The sequence below is a fragment of the Podarcis raffonei genome, chromosome 18 (assembly GCF_027172205.1).
Source record: "Podarcis raffonei isolate rPodRaf1 chromosome 18, rPodRaf1.pri, whole genome shotgun sequence".
NCBI lineage: Eukaryota > Metazoa > Chordata > Lepidosauria > Squamata > Lacertidae > Podarcis > Podarcis raffonei.
In genome coordinates this window covers 11,618,267-11,635,809 of record NC_070619.1, presented here as the reverse complement: position 1 = coordinate 11,635,809, position 17,543 = coordinate 11,618,267, and the positions used below count along the sequence as shown (strand labels likewise).

General features: G+C 47.2%; 1 protein-coding gene across 12 annotated transcripts in view; it reads right to left on the bottom strand.

Annotated features, from left to right (window-relative positions):
• The window catches only part of TCF3 (transcription factor 3), an 88,666-nt gene that overhangs the window by 39,337 nt on the left and 31,786 nt on the right, over positions 1–17,543 (bottom strand). For 4 of the 12 annotated variants that reach the window (XM_053372880.1, XM_053372881.1, XM_053372879.1 and 1 more), the window contains exons 4-5: positions 2,251–2,327; positions 1,275–1,371 (exon numbers count right to left, since the gene is read on the bottom strand). In XM_053372880.1, the coding sequence (XP_053228855.1) occupies positions 1,275–1,371; positions 2,251–2,327 (174 nt within the window). The remainder of the gene's footprint in view (positions 1–1,274; positions 1,372–2,250; positions 2,328–17,543) is intronic. The other 8 variants (XM_053372883.1, XM_053372884.1, XM_053372882.1 and 5 more) reach the window with 3 other exon arrangements.

Sequence of the window (17,543 nt, the reverse complement as noted above, 5' to 3'; positions counted from 1 at the left end):
TAAAACCTAAAATTCGTTTGTAGGTATGCAATTTTGCAAAAGGGAGCCGAGATCAATGGAGATTTGATTGGCATCTATTTATTTATCGGCGCAGGTGAATTAACAGACACCCCCCTCGGCCTTCCCTCTTTCTCTCCCCCCCCCAAAAAACCACCCGGATTAGCGGGGATTAGCAGAGTCTCAGACTCAAGAGGGGGGCGTTTCGGAAGAGGGGAAGGGCAGGATGCAAACTGTTGTGGTCGGTCAAAGATGGACAAAGGTGGCTCCCCCCAAAAAATTCACTTTGGGGTTCCCCCTTAGGGCGGTTCATAAAAAATTGTGGGTTTTTTATATATATTAAACTCCTGCTCCAAAGGTCTTATTTTACTACACATGGGATTATATAGCTATATCTGAAATTCCATGGATATCTGTTAATATCTTGACCCCCCTCCACTGAACTGAAATTTTAGCCTTCACGACATAGGAAAACAGCAAATTAAACATCTATTTTTGTGGAGGGGGGTCAAGATATTAACTGATATGCATGGAAATTCCAGATATAGCTATATAATCCCCAGGGTAGTAAGAGAAGACCTTTGGAGCAGGTATTTTTAATAAAAAGCTTTTTATGAACCGCCCTAGTAAAATAATTAAATTAAATTTTATTATTATTGAATTGATTTTGGAATGAATTGATTTTAGAATGTCTTTCAATTAATCGATTATGATTTATGTTATTTTTACCGATGTTAGCCGCTCTGAGCCTGGCTTCGGCTGGGGAGGGCGGGATATAAATAATTTATTATTATTATTATTTTATTATTCCCCGTCTTTGTGGACCGCACCCATGTGGTTTAGAGGTTAGGGCAGTAGACTAGGGCGCGGGTTCGAATCCCAAAACTCAAGCTGTCCGGCCGCAGCCCTCCCGGCTCTGTGTGCGAAAGCAGCTGCCCCGTACTGAAAAAGCTCGTTCCGGCACTCAGTGCATGCTCAGAGGCGCCCTTGTTCTCCCGTTCTGCACGCAAAGTGAAACGCAGAGCCGATCCAGCACGCCCGAAGTGACCACCCTCGGCAACCCTGAACACAGAAAGCTAGATATGGCCTGTGCCGCTCGCTGCAACAAATGTCCCATTGACTTTAGTCGTGTCTGCACTGGCTGGCAGCAGCTACTGCTGCGAAAAATAAAGTTTGGGACACCCCAGCGGACATCTAGCCCACCCCACATCGCGATGCACCTCCGGCGAGAAATTTTGGAACAGGAAGGTTTTCCCCGCCAACGCAGCGGCTCTCACCTACGATCCCAGACCCCAGGAATGATGACGAAGATAGGCTATTATGGGATGGGAGTTCTCTGTGCTCGCCGTAGTGGGAGCCCTCGCCGTAGCCCTGCTGGAAGAAGGAGAAAGAAAATATTGTAGGAATGGGTCCTTAAAAAACAAAAGCAACAGGATGGGTAAAAATCAATGGTTAAAAAAATAAATAAATCGGATTTTTAAAAAAATTAAATCAGATTTTTAAAATAAAACGCTTTTTTTGGGGGGGGGGAAGATTTTCTATTTAAGTTGCATTATAGTCCAAAGGCTACAAGGAAATAAGGATTTGTTTTAAGCTTTTCATGCGTGCTAAAACTCAGCCTAAGTTGTTTATTATTATTATTATTATTATTATTATTATTATTATTATTAGTTTTCATTCTAAGGTATAATCGTTTAACCACATCAGTTAACAAACATAGGCTACAAAGTTATTGTTTTAGTTAAATAAATTGTCCAAATTGTTATTCACGAAACGATTATTTTTCTCCTTCCAATAAAGTACAGCAGAAAATGTCGTCCGCATATACACAGTTAACTTATTAAACCTCGCCATAATTTCACAATTATCTGCCTTCTGTATTGCTAATTGTATCACCAAATCAGTAATTTTTTGATATAACTGTAAAAACGGCTCTGGAAATTTATTATTCCAAAAATGAAACCTCCATCTGGTTGTCAGTATTAAGAGCAGACCAGCAAGGCGGAGTCTTTCTGTAAAGAAAATTGATTTAAATCAAGTCTTACTGACTAGTGATTTGAACTTTTCTTCCTATTCTTTTTATATTGTATTGTTGTTTTATTACTATGGCCGACGGCTGAAACAAATAAAGATTCATTCATTCAATTGCATGCACCCCTCTTTGCAACCCCCCCCAAAAAAATGATTCTCAAAAGGAAAGAGATTATTATTAATTTTTGCTCTATTTCAAAGTGGTTTTCTAATTATCCTTACCCTGACTTGGTCAAACGTGGAGTTATTCTGATCTCCTACTGCCCAGGAACCAGAGGCCGGCCGCTCGTCCAAACCTGATGGAGAAGGGGGGGAAATAAAAATTAAACCAGCCCAGGAAATTATTATTATTATTATTATTTAAAGGAATCAGCTTTGATAAGCAGTCCCATCGTTCAAAGACAGTGTTCTCCTGAAGCTAAAATGGCTTTCCTTCCACAAACAGAGCAATATTTGGATGTTTAAGAGAGACTAAAGAGACTTTTTCCTGTTTTGCAATGTTCCCATGCAGGGATACTCAGCTTCAGAGCAGAACTGGATGATAGATTTTTAAATTCCATCATGGGATGGAATTGCATGCAGAAAGTTAGGGTGTCAGGATGGGGAAAAGGTTCTATTTTGCGTTCAAACGACAGAAAAGAGGGGAGAGGCGGGGTGAGGAGAACGGCGAACTTCCCAACTTTAGTTAAATCCATATTATTTTCAGTAGCCTTCTGAAAAAACAACACCCGAAACAAAATATTGGAGGGGGGGAGTTGCCCCACACTTAATTTGGTTAAACTGATTTCCCCCAAATTGTTATGGTTCCAGTGGTTTCGTATTCCCCCAGAAACAGACCCTATTGGCCCACGCCCTGGGCTGCTAGCTTTCTGCTTGCAGGGAGTCAAAGCAACAGCCCTCCTCAACTTGCCCAGCTGGGGAGCGCAACCCGACGGGCAGAGGCGAGGGGGCTGAATGGGCAGAGCACGTGTGCCGGGTTCGAATCCCGGCGCATCCAGATCGGGTGGAGAATGTCCGCGGCCCGAATGGCGGGAGAGATGCTGCCAGCCTGTGTTGGCAACACTGCCCTGCAGGGACACAACAGCAGTTTCCTACAGGAAGATGGGTCCATTTTATGGTGTTGCAGTGGTACCTTGGTTCTCAAACGCCTTGGTATCCAAACGCCGAAAACCCGGAATTAAGTGCTTTGGTTTTTGAATGTTTTTCGGAAGCCGGACGTCTGATGCGGCTGTCGGGTATTGTTTCCGGGGCGCCTGCGCCAATCAGAAGCCGCGACTCGGTTTCCGAACATTTCAGAAGTCAAACGGACTTCCGGAACGGATTAAGTTTGGCGCTTTTGCCATTTATTTTGCGGTTTTGTATATGAGGCTTTTTCGGTTCATTTGTTTGTGTGACTGTGCGGAACCCAGTTAAGCTACTGATTGATTGATTGACTGCAGAAATGGATTTAAAAAAACCAAACAATGACCGTCATCAGTGCAGGTGAAGAATTTTTTTTTTTTAAATTTTTATCATCTCCAATATTGCCTTATTATATAGCACAGCGCATTGATTCTTGCTTTCATTTTATGGATCAATGGTCTCGTTGGATAGTAAATTTCATGTTCAATTGCGGTTTTAGGGGTTGTTTTAAAAAATTGATCCGTTTTGCATGACTTTCTATGGGAAAGCGCTGCCTCAGTTCTGGAACGCTTTGGTTTTGGAACGGGATTTCCGGAACGGAACCAAGGTATCGCACTGTGCATGCAAAGGTCTTTGATGCACGCCCCGAGGCGAGTGTGCAAGGCTGGGTGTGCAAAAGTGCAACGCCGCACTCACACACAAAAACACCCCATTGTGTGAATCGTTTCCTGCTCCCCCTTTCCATCTTATTATTATGTGAATCGCAGCCTTCCCCATCTCCCCTCACTGTTCATTTAACCAGAAACTTCTTTCAAAATTGCAAGGCTTCCATTCCGCAGCCTTTTGTGCTAATCATTTCCCCGGAGAATCGGTGTTTAATTGCTGTCTAATTTGCATAATTATGCATATTAATCTCCACGCCTAATGAATATTCATAACCCTCATTTAGATTTTGTTTCCTAATCAAAAAATAAAAAATAAAAATACCCCGCTCCTCCTTTTTCCTCCCAATCCCTGCTCTCTCCAATGTGATTACTTTGCGGAATCGCGGTGGCGGAAAAAAAAATGTTAATGCGACTTGGGATAGTAGTTTTTTTCGGAGGGGCGAGCTGTGCATTCCTGTCGCCGCCGACAATAACTTTTGCTCTGAAAAATGCACCATTTACTCCCTCCCACCCCCTGGTGACCCCCCCCTTTATTGACGCTCCGTTCTAGAAGTTTAATCCGCGTTGGCCGAAAACGTGAAAATTTACAAAACCCGCTAATAAAAAGCAGGATTTGAGAGCTTCTGTAAATCCCTATACAGCCGGGTCAATGGACACAGGGCTCTGCCCGCAAGGAGCTTACAGATCCTACATGCTGACACAGAGGACCGGTTAAAGGAGCAGATCAAATGATAGAATCGTGGAACTGTGAAAGGGAACCCCAGCGGTCATCTATTCCAACCCCCTGCAATGCAGGAATCTCAGCGAAAGAATCCAGGATAGAGGGCGATTCAAACTTCTGCTTAAAATCCTTCGAGGGAGGAGAGTCCGCCACCGGGTGTCAGAACAGCTCTGACTGCCGTTGAGTCGGAATCTCCCTTCTCATCGCTCGAAGCCACGGGTTCGAGTCCAACCCTCGGGAGCCGGAGGAAACCAGCTTGCTCCCTCTCCCATGTGACAGCCCATATTGGAAGATGGCTCTGCTGTCTCCTCTTTCCCAGGCTAAACATCCCCAGCTCCTTCGACCGTTCCTCATCAGGCTTGGTTTCCAGACCCTTGATCATCTTGGTCGCCCTCCCCTGCCCACCTTGTCAACATCCATCTTAAATTGTGCTGCCCAGAACTGGAAGCATTATTCCAGGTGTGGTCTGACCAAGGCAGAATAGAGCGGGACTATTAATTTTGCTTAAAAAGCAGAGACATCACCATGCCAACAAAGGTCTGTATAGTTAAAGCTATGGTTTTCCCAGGAGTGATGTATGGAAGTGAAAGCTGGACCATCAAGAAGGCTGATCACCGAAGAATGGATGCTTTTGAATTCTGGTGCTGGAGGAGACTCTGGAGAGTCCCATGGACTGCAAGAAGATCCAACCTCTCCATTCGGAAGGAAATCAGCCCTGAGTGCTCACTGGAAGGACAGATCCTGAAGCTGAGGCTCCAAGATTTGGCCACCTCATGAGAAGAGAAGACTCCCTGGAAAAGACCCTGATGTTGGGAAAGATGGAGGGCACAAGGAGAAGGGGACGACAGAGGACGAGATGGTGGGACAGTGTTCTCAAAGCTACTCATATGAGTTTGACCAAACTGGGAGGCAGTGGAAGACAGGAGGGCCTGGCGTGCTCTGGTCCAGGGGGTCACGGAGAGGTAGACACAACTAGATGACTAAACAACAACAAAAATTAATTCCCATGATCTGGACACTAGACCTCTATGGTGCAGCCTAGAACTTCATTAGCTTTTATTTATTTTTTCTGCTGCATCACACTGATTCATGTTTGGCTTGTGGTCCACCAAGACCCCCAGATCCAGTTCCCGGTTCCCCCTATCCTATATTTGTGCATCTGGTTCTTCCTGCCTCAGTGCAAAACCTGACATTTATCCCTATTTAAATGCATTTTAGCTTGGGCCCAGTTCTCCAATCTGTTAAGGTCGCCTCAAATGCCGATTCCGTTTTCTGTGGCGTTTTTGGGGCCCCTCCCAGTTTGGTGTCACCTGCGAATTTGATGAGCGTCAAAAACAGAATATTCTCCATGCAGACACTCAGCCATTAAACGGAGGCGTCTTGAAAAGGAACCGGGCACAACACACGCCGGCCAACCTTACAGGGAGGGCGTTGTGGGAAATAAAGCGAAAAAGCCACGGCCCGTCTCTTTATAATGAACTAGAAGCCTCGCACTCAAGGCTGATCAGATATTCAAATAAACCCCCAAACTAATTTCAAAATTGTCCACCTGCAGCCCAACAGCATCTGATAACATGAAAACCGGCTCCTCAATCTGAGGGCTCCCTTGGACAAAAAGCAAAGACCCCAGCCAGGAAGACCAGAGCAAAACAGCAGCCAGTAGGCTTGGTCTTTATTGAAGACAGTCGCGACCGGACTCCCACCTGCCACCAGGTGGAACAAGATGGAAGCCCCGAACAAAAGAGAACCCAAATTTTATTAGCTGCTAATTCCCATGTTACAGCCCCCCAAACTATATCATGGTTGCATCATGAAAGGGGAGGTCTGGTGGCCGGAATCTGAGCATCCTGGACCCTGCCCCATGGTTCCCCTTGCCCTCCACCAAACACCCATATAGTGGAACAAAAGAGATCTTTACATTTCCCTGTTTCCCAGCCAAGTTCATCACACCCTTTTGTCTTCATCTGGGCTTGTTATTTCTGGAATGGCTACCTGTCTGGCACTCAGGTATCAGGAGGCCAAGGATTATCACTCAGGTGCTGAGTAGCTGAGCTCACCTGTCTATAGGAATTTCTGAAGTTTTCCCAATGAGCCATTACATAGATACATTGATCAGTGAATTCTGACATTTGGTATCGTGCAGCAAAGGCCCTTTGCATAGATAGGAAGAAACCGTGATGAAGTGATTTGTGGGGACAAAGCACAAAAGTCACAAAAGTGATGGTGCTGGTTTTGGCAGTGGGCTGCATGTACATGATATCTGCTGGAGGGGCAACCCCTCCCCAACCTATACATAAATTCCTGCAACATGCGGAATGCAAAATTTGCTGCCGATCTCTTACGAGGTGTCCAAACGCAGAGCTATCCCCCAAAATATCTGCGTGCCTTTGTGTGTCTGCAACCAAGGAGGACCCGATTCAATGGACCACGTTCTCTTAGCTTGCCCTTTACGCGGCAGACGTCGCCAACTGATGCTGAGCGAAATGTCGGACCTCCGGCCCATAACTCTGAGAAGAAGCCAAGCGAGGTTTCTCCTGGCAGACAAAGATATCACTGCTTTGGTAGCTTCCTTTTTAGCCACCATTCTACCCAAAAGCGTTCCCAACAAGCTATACTTTCGGGAAACAGGTAAAAGGTAAAGTACCCCTGGACTGTTAAGTCCGGTCAAAGGCAACTCTGGGGTTGCGCCGCTCATCTCACTTTCGGGCCGAGGGAGCCGGTGTTTCTCCACAGACAGCTTTCTGGGTCGTGCGGCCAGCAGGACTAAACCGCTTCTGGCGCATGACGGAAACCAGAGCGCACGGAAACGCCATTTACCTTCCCGCCGGAGCGGTACCTATTTATCTACTTGCGCTGGTGTGCTTTCAAACTGCTAGGATGGCAGGAGCAGGGACCGAGCAACGGGAGCTGACTTCATTGCGGGGATTCAAACCGCCGACCTTCTGATCGGCAAACCCAAGAGGCTCAGTGGTTTAGACCACAGCGCCACCTGCGTGGAATATAGACAGGACGCAGCAGAATATCCAAATGCACGCGACCATAGTGTGGTGTTATAACCCTTGACAGATTCACCCTTGTCCTTTTAATTATTCCAGTAACTTCAAACATTTTACACTGCGATGCCAATAAAGGTATTTGATTGATTGATAATAAAATTATTATTATTATTATTGCTGAAATGAGCAGGGATGGATTATTTTCTTCCAGCATGTCTTCTCTGAATAAAAACCTAACTGGCTACACGGTCCACTGCAAATAAAAATCAGTATTTTTCTTTAAGCAGAGACCAGTGAAATTAAAAAATACGATGGCTTCTAGCTCGCCAGGAACTTCTAAACGCACCACGTCCTGTCCAGTCGGCAGGAAGGGACAGTAACACAGGGCTCCCTTTCTCCCTCCCACCATGGCTATGTTAATAGAGTTATTAAAACGGGAGAAAGAGAGAAAGAGAGAGAGACCCCACAGATTAATTATGCATTTTAATAACCCCGATCATGAATATTCATAAAGCATTCGTGTGTTCGTGTTCTAATTAAATACGTAATAATAATATAAAATGTAGCTTGTCGGGGGGGGGGAGTGTGTCCCACCCCCAACCCCCATTTAAGGGTTTCAGAGCTGCAAAGCTTGCATGCAAACCCACCATCTACGGTTGAGAGAAAGTGGACAGACAGAGAGAGACAGACAGACATCTTTCTCCCTTTGTCGTAAGACTCAAACTCGGGCTCAGCCAAGGAAACTGAACGCCGGGAGGTTCGGGACAAACTAAAAGGAGGAATTCTTCCTGCAGAGTTAGACTATGGAACTCCCTGCCACAAGAGGCAGAGATGGCCAATAACCTCGATGGATTCAAATGAGGGTTAGAAAACTTGGGTCCCTTCCAACTCTTAAGAATCCCGGAGGATAAGACTATCAATAACGTGCAAATTCCATTTCACTATTCATATAGCCACCAATATTTCCCCGATGAAAATAGGGACGTCCTATTCCATCCCCTCCAACGTTTCTCCCCTGAAAAGAGGGACGTCCTATTCCATCCCCTCCAACGTTTCTCCCCTGAAAATAGGGACGCCCTATTCCATCCCCTCCAACGTTTCTCCCCTGAAAAGAGGGACGTCCTATTCCATCCCCTCCAACGTTTCTCCCATGAAAATAGGGACGTCCTATTCCATCCCCTCCAACGTTTCTCCCCTGAAAAGAGGGACGTCCTAGTCCATCCCCTCCAACGTTTCTCCCCTGAAAAGAGGGACGTCCTATTCCATCCCCTCCAACGTTTCTCCCCTGAAAATAGGGACGTCCTATTCCATCCCCTCCAACGTTTCTCCCCTGAAAAGAGGGACGTCCTATTCCATCCCCTCCAACGTTTCTCCCCTGAAAAGAGGGACGCCCTATTCCATCCCCTCCAACGTTTCTCCCCTGAAAAGAGGGACGTCCTATTCCATCCCCTCCAACGTTTCTCCCATGAAAATAGGGACGTCCTATTCCATCCCCTCCGTTTCTCCCCTGAAAAGAGGGACGTCCTATTCCATCCCCTCCAACGTTTCTCCCCTGAAAATAGGGACGTCCTATTCCATCCCCTCCAACGTTTCTCCCCTGAAAAGAGGGACGTCCTATTCCATCCCCTCCAACATTTCTCCCCTGAAAATAGGAACGTCCTATTCCATCCCCTCCAACGTTTCTCCCCTGAAAAGAGGGACGTCCTATTCCATCCCCTCCAACGTTTCTCCCCTGAAAAGAGGGACGTCCTATTCCATCCCCTCCAACGTTTCTTCCATGAAAATAGGGACGTCCTATTCCATCCCCTCCAACGTTTCTCCCCTGAAAATAGGGACGTTCTATTCCATCCCCTCCAACGTTTCTCCCCTGAAAATGGGTTAGAAATTCGGATGCACAGCCTAGGCTCCTTAAACCAGGAGCAGGCAACCTAAGGCCCAGGGGCCAGATCTGGCCCAATCGCCTTCTAAATCCGGCCTGCAGACAGTCCGGGAATCAGCGTGTTTTTACATGAGTAGAATGTGTCCTTTTATTTAAAATGCATCTCTAGGCTATTTGTGGGGAATAGGAATTCGTTCATCAACCCCCAAAAAATATAAGGGGTGGAGACGCTCCTTCAGGTATACTGGGCCATTTAGGGCTTTCAAGGTCAGCACCAATACTTTGAATTGTGCTCGGAAACGTCCTGGGAGCCAATGTAGGTCTTTCAGGACCGGTGTTATATGGTCTCCACTCCCAGTCCCCAGTCTGGCTGCCGCATTCTGGATTAGTTGCAGTTTCCGGGTCACCTTCAAAGGCAGCCCCACGGAGAGCACATGGCAGTAGTCCAAGCGGGAGATAACCAGAGCATGCACCACTCTGGCCAGACAGTGTGAGGGCAGGAAGGGTCTCATCCTGCATACCAGATGGAGCTGCCCTGGACACAGAATTGACCTGCGCCTCCATGGACAGCAGTGAGTCCAAAATGACCCCCAGGCTGCGCACCTGGTCCTTCAGGGGAACAGTGACCCCATTCAGGACCAGGGAGTCCTCCACACCTGCCCACCCCCTGTCCCCCCAAAAACAGTCCTTATGTCTTGTCAGAATTCAACCTCAATCCGTTAGCAGCCATCCATCCTCCAACTGCCTCCAGGCACTCACACAGGACCTTCACTGGTTCCGATTTAAAAGAGCGGTAGAGCTGGGTATTCAGTACTGAGATTCCTGCATTGCAATGGGTTGGGATGGATGACCCTCGGGGTCCCAACTCTACGATTCCACTGCTGGTTGCTCTTGAGCGCCCCCTCCAAGGAAGCTGGCCAGAAGGCGGAAGTGCAGATCCACCCAACCACGCACAATTTAAAACACACACAAAAATCTGCATTTTCTGTCCTTTCGCGGCTGGCCAAGCTACTGCTCCTTTGCAGGACATCCTTCGGGTCCACAAGCACCGGAGAATCGCACATGGGAGACGCATGGATTTTTCGTGAAACTTAAAATAGACGCATGGCAGATGTTTAAGCAGAGCGATCTGAGTTTTGCTCAGATTCCTGGGGTGTTTTTCCCCCCTTAAAGGGGGTGAGACCCCAAAGGCAGGTGGGGAAGATAATTTGATTTAGCCGAAGGTAGCAGACGGCTGCCATGATAAACACTTCCCTATTAAGCTGCTTTTAAGTGGCTAATCGGAGCTGGAATCGGGAGGAGGGGGGAGACGGTGCCGAGCGAGATTTGGGAAGGGTGGGGGAATCAATAAAAGAAGCCGGCCGATAATTAGGTTTAGCCTTCGTCACAAGCAGCAAAGTTGTTTTCCCACTATACTCTGTCCTCCCACCCTCATCCTGGACAATCAAGTTACAATAATTTAATAATGATATTTTTTTCTATATCCCGTCCATCTTATTGGGTTGGCCCAGCCACTGTGGACAGCTACCAACACGTATAAAAACGTAGTAAAACACTGCACATGAATAGTAACGACGCAATGCAAAAAGCCGCAATAACTTTGACATAAACGGCTCACGACGAACAAAGCAACATTCCACCATCGATCCGAATCGAATGGTAAACAGGAAAACCGAACGTCGGCAAATAGTAATTAAACAGGTTGCAAAGGACATGCCTCACTGGGACGCGGGTGGCGCTGTGGGTTAAACCACAGAGCCTAGGGCTTGCAGATCAGAAGGTTGGCGGTTCGAATCCCCGCAATGACGGGCTGAGCTCCCGTTGCTCGGTCCCTGCTCCTGCCAACCCAGCAGTTCAAAAGCACGTCAAAGTGCAAGTAGATAAATAGGTGCCACTCCGGCGGGAAGGTAAACGGCGTTTCTGTGCGCTGCTCTGGTTCGCCAGAAGCGGCTTAGTCCTGCTGGCCACATGACCCGGAAGCTTTACGCCGGCTCCCTCAGCCAGTAAAGCGAGATGAGCGCCACAACCCCAGAGTCAGCCACGACTGGACCTAATGGTCAGGGGTCCCTTTACCTTTACCTTTAACGGACAGGCCCATATACAGTTGCAATAGAAATCATTCCACCCCCATTGGAAATCAGGTTTCTTCTCAATATTTGCAGGGTTCCAGCTGTTTGCAAGGAGCGAAATCTCACAAGAGTCATGGAAAACAAGCTGAAACTGCAACTTGAGAGCCAGACTGGAGAAGCCAGGATAAGTTGCCTTTTCGGCTGAATTTCACCCGATTCGCGGGGTTTGTTGAATAATTTCAATCGCGTCTCCGTGTACCTGGCTTTCGGCACCTGAGATGTATATTTTGAGGACAAAAACCCGATTTCCGCGATCGTTAAATCGTAATAAAAGTGTTTTTAACATTGCGGTTTTTAATGGCTGGGAACCGCCTGCGGAGCCTTAATACAGAGGGTGGGTGATTAATTAATAAATAATAATAATAATAATAATAAATACTTCATCAGGCAAGGCTTTACTCCATCTCCCTTGCCCGATCCTCTAGTCTTCGCTTCTCAATTTGCATCGTTGCCGTAGTTTTATGGATTGCAGTCCCGAAATTATTTCTTGTAATTCTCAAGAGTTGAATTTCTGTTTAATTTTTATACGCGGATATTGTTATCCTGTACTATTCTAATGATTGCCAAATGTTACTTTTTGATGGAAGTTGCTTATTTTAAAGTTGTGTTTTATTATCACGTTTTTGCATTGCATCCAATTGTTACAAGGTATATTCTTTATTTCTTCCGCTTGTAAACCGCCTTGGGTATTGTAAGATTGAAAGACGGTATAAAAGTGATGATGATTATGATGATAACGAACACTCTTAGAGAGGCACATTTGCGCTTGCAAGAATGGCTGGGGAAACACAGGCAGATAAGGGTAAAGGTAAAGGGACCCCTGACCATTAGGTCCAGTCGTGGACGACTCTGGGGTTGCGGCGCTCATCTCGCTTTATTGGCCAAGGGAGCCGGCGTACAGCTTCCGGGTCATGTGGCCAGCAGGACTAAGCCGCTTCTGGCGAACCAGAGCAGCGCACGGAAATGCCGTTTACCTTCCCGCCAGAGCGGTACCTATTTATCTACTTGCACTTTGATGTGCTTTTGAACTGCTAGGTTGGCAGGAGCAGGGACCGAACAACGGGAGCTCACCCCGTCATTGCGGGGACTCGAACCGCCGACCTTCTGATCATCAAGTCCTAGGCTGCGTGGTTTAACCCACAGTGCCACCCACGTCCCACCAGGCAGATAGGCGGGCTATAAATAATAAAATTATTATAAATAATAAAATTATTAAGCACAGATTCACACAGAAGCACCATTCAACACTTTGCCGGAAAGACGAAAAGGGGAAAACTACACAGACCGCACGACGGATCGGAGGCCTTTAACTCAGCAGCAAAGCCCCACCTGCATTGAAACGGCGCCTACTCACGAGTAAAGGGGCTTGCCGCTCGCCTGGGAGAGAACTTCTGAACCTGGGAAGAAACACCACATTCTGGGGGGAGAGACACTTCTGAGAGTGTCGCTTCCGAGTCTGAAAGCGCAGAATCAGGCCGGACGGCCCTAAGCGAGCCCCAGCCAGAGGTTTAATGCAGCCGCTCACCTGGGGCGAATCACGGATCTCCAGAAAGAAGCCGTTCACGAACTAAACCGCAGACCAGTGGCTCCCAGTGTGGGCAGTGGCATAACTGGGAGGGGGGGCTGGAATTGCAAAAGACTAACTCCCGGATTCTGCAAAGCTTGCTATCGCTGGATCAAGTCCATCAGTTCCGTTGAATTAATTAAACGAAACCGTTTTAATTGGATTAATGTGCAATTAAGTGCCGCTGTTTCGAATCGTATTCCGTTACGCTTTTTCTTAGCAGGGAGTCTTTTCTGCATGTTTTTCACGGGATAAGGGGGCAACCGGGTATGGATTTATGGGGAAAGCTGCGATAAGGTTGCGGCCAGCAGAGTTCTACTCGATTCGATTCGATACTCCCCGACTCGATTCCCTTTCCGCACAACACAACGCCGGCCTCTTCCCTTTGAAATCCCTACAGCAAAGTTCAGCCAAATGCCGGAGACGATATCTGGCAGCAATTTGGGCTCGGTTCCAGCGATCGGTTAGACGTACGGCTCAAAATCCCATTCTGAACCAAAACTGAAAACAGCAAAAGACTGCCTTTTAAAAAATAAATAAATCACATTTTCATAGTGTGTATCTCTACCTGCAGTAATTAAAGAACCTTTTAATGAGGGTGAAAGAGGAGAGCGCAAAACATGGTCTGAAGCTCAACATCAAAAAAACGAAGATCATGGCCACTGGTCCCATCACCTCCTGGCAAATAGAAGGGGAAGAAATGGAGGCAGTGAGAGATTTTACTTTCTTGGGCTCCATGATCACTGCAGATGGTGACAGCAGTCACAAAATTAAAAGACGCCTGCTTCTTGGGAGAAAAGCAATGACAAACCTAGACAGCATCTTAAAAAGCAGAGACATCACCTTGCCAACAAAGGTCCGTCTAGTTCAAGCTCTGGTTTTCCCAGTAGTGATGTATGGAAGTGAGAGCTGGACCATCAAGATGGCTGATCGCCGAAGAATTGGTGCTTTTGAATTCTGGTGCTGGAGGAGATTCTTGAGAGTCCCGTGGACTGCAAGAAGATCCAACCTCTCCATTCTGAAGGAAATCAGCCCTGAGTGCTCACTGGAAGGACAGATCCTGAAGCTGAGGCTCCAAGACTTGGGCCACCTCATGAGAAGAGAAGACTCCCTGGAAAAGACCCTGATGTTGGGAAAGATGGAGGGCACAAGGAGAAGGGGACGACAGAGGACGAGATGGTGGGACAGTGTTCTCGAAGCTACAAACATGAGTTTGACCAAACTGCAGGAGGCAGTGGAAGACAGGAGGGCCTGGTGTGCTCTGGTCCAGGGTGTCACGAAGAGGCGGACATGACTAAACGACTCAACAACAACAACACCTGCATACCAGCACTGCAAAGCAGACCAGGCAGGCAAGGAACTGCAGGAAGGTTTCCAAGTGAGTTGGTGGCCAGGCAGCGGATTCGAACCCAGATCTCCCTAGACTGAGAAAGCGAACTAAGATCTGGGGGTGAGGAAGCTTAAATGGGGTCCTCCCCACCAGGCTGCACCCCGCACTGTCTGGCTTTGCTCCGCCCACTGGCCCCACCCACATTTTTAGATTTGGGGGTCTGGGAAAAGAAAACTTTTTCTTTTTAGGGAGAAGAAAGCCAGGGAGTGGAGGCAAAATTCGATGCAGATCGTACCAGAACGGGAAGGGAACCCCAGAGTCATCCAGTCCAACTCCCTGCCATGCAGGAATATTTTGACCAACGCAAGACTCGAACCCACAACCTGGCTCAAAGCGGTTGCGGCGCTTGGAGCTTTTGAGCTCAAGAGGATATGCAAGGAGAAGAGGCATAACATGGGTTGGGGGCGGGAATGACTGGCGGTTTTTGCTTTTTCAATAATGAATTTTGTGTTTTTATGTTGTGGTTTTATCCCGCGGTGCAGCCTGAGACCTGTGGGGAGAGGGCGGTATACAAATTTAACTAATAATCATAATCATAGGGACCGCGAAGGACATCTGGACCCCGGCAATGCAGGAATCTTTTGCCCGACTCAGGATTTGAACCCGCAACCCAGGGATAAGGAGTCTCTGCCTCAAACGGTTCCATCGCTTGGGGTGTTTTAGCTTAGAGGGACAGCAGGAAGAGGAGAGGAGAAGGTACCCACAGGGGTCATCCAGCCGAACCCCCTGAAATGCAGGAATTTATTTTCCCCGATGCAAGACTCGAACCCGCAACCCTAAGATTAGGAGTCGCACGCTCTACCCGCCAAGCTCTTCCGAAGTCATGGAACCAACCGCAGAATCACAGAGCTGGAAGGGGGATCATCCAACCCAACCCCCTGCTATGCATGGAATCTTTTGCCCTGCGCAACACTCGAACCCGCAGCCCCAAAATTAAGAAACTCACGCTCTGCCGGCACAGCCTGTAAATATAAACCCTGGCATGGGAGGGATGGGGGAAAGAGATGAGGACCGAGAACGGAGCGCAGATAAGCCGGAGGGTTGAAAACAATTAAAAATAAGAAAAGCTCTGCAGCCCCCAAAACACTTCCTGGCAGCTGTGAAAACAAGGTCGCCCCACGGTGACCAAACAAAAGACCTCAAAGGGGAACGCCGCTGAGAAAAAGGGGGGAGTTTTTTTAAAGTCAACACAATAAAATCAATTGTGTGGTTTGTTTTCTTTTTTTTTTTAAAAAAAGAACGTTAACACCCAGACGGAACCAGCCATTAAATACTTGCCCATATGTCTATGCATAGATATATAAATAAAAAATAGTTTTGCAAGTTGTGTGACCTCGTTTCCCCACCTGGATTTTTTAGAAATCCGTGATTTTAAGAATAGGGATTTTCTGCAAAGTTTTCCAGTTTGCTTTTCGAACGGACGACTTGGGGGACGTAAGTCTGGGGAAAACTGGGCTGACGTTTTTCCTATTTTCAGAATGAATTACTATTATTTACAGCTGCTAAGCTTTAACCTCTCTCCCTAACTTATACCAAAACAGCCTACCTAGCCCCATACTGTCTGCACAGACTGGCAGCACCTCCAGCTAAAATGTCTTACCAGTTCTGAATAAACCTAGTGGCAACAAGCAGTAAAACCACTAGCAAATTTGCAAAGCTAAGCAGGGGCCGGTCTGGTTTCAAATTGGATGGGAAACTCATCTCGGGGGGTGTGTGTGCCATATTTCAAGAAGTAATAAATCCAGACACAAAAAGCTGCACAGTTTTTTTTGGGTGGGGGAAACAGTGGATATCGCCCAAAGAAAGTTGTTGTTTGTTGTTGTTGAGTCGTTTAGTCGTGTCCGCCTCTTCGTGACCCCCTGGGCCAGAGCACGCCAGGCCCTCCTGTCTTCCACTGCCTCCCGCAGTTTGGTCAGACTCATGCTGGTAGCTTCGAGAACACTGTCCCACCATCTCGTCCTCTGTCGTCCCCTTCTCCTTGGGCCCTCCATCTTTCCCAACATCAGGGTCTTTTCCAGGGAGTCTTCTCTTCTCATGAGGTGGCCAAAGTCTTGGGGCCTCAGCTTCAGGATCTGTCCTTCCAGTGAGCACTCAGGGCTGATTTCCTTCCGAATGGAGAGGTTGGATCTTCTTGCAGTCCATGGGACTCTCAAGAGTCTCCTCCAGCACCAGAATTCAAAAGCATCCATTCTTCGGTGATCAGCCTTCTTTATGGTCCAGCTCTCACTTCCATACATCCCTACTGGGAAAACCAGAGCTTGAACTATACGGACCTTTGTTGGCAAGGTGATGTCTCTGCTTTTTAAGACGCTGTCTCGGTTTGTCATTGCTTTCCTCCCAAGAAGCAGGCGTCTTTTAATTTCGTGACTGCTGTCACCATCTGCAGTGATCATGGAGCCCAAGAAAGTAAAATCTCTCACTGCCTCCATTTCTCCCCCTTCTATTTGCCAGGAGGTGATGGGACCAGTTGTTGAATTTCCCTAACTCCCCCGGATGCTGATTCTGCCACTGAAATCTTGTGCAAAGCAGAATCTTGCATGAATCAGCTCAAACTTTAAGGACTAGAATCTTATTTTGGGCTTTGCATGCAAAGGTTTGAGGTTCAATCCTCTGGGTATAGGGCAGAAAATAAACTCAATAATTAATAATAATAATAATAAATAATAATAATAATAATAATAATAATAATAATAATTAATAATAATAATAATAATCCACAGTGCCTGAAACCCTGGAGAGCAGGGAACTCTGAACTCGATAGACAATTGGGTTTGATTTAGGAGAAGGCAGCATCCTATCAGCTAGTCATGAGGACTACAATCTTAGCACATTTTTACCAGAAGGAGCCGAGCCGAGCACTGCCTGCAAGAGGGACTTTGGTATTTTTTTGGGGGTGTGTGTGAAACCAAACAAGGCAAAGGTGCTTTGGGGTGGCACAGGGTCACGATTTGCAGCACGCTGTCTGTCCGACGGGTGACTCACAGAGCAGGAAAAGGAGATAAGGACTTGAATTGCTCCTTGCCAGGAAAGGGCCTATTCCCCAGCCCAG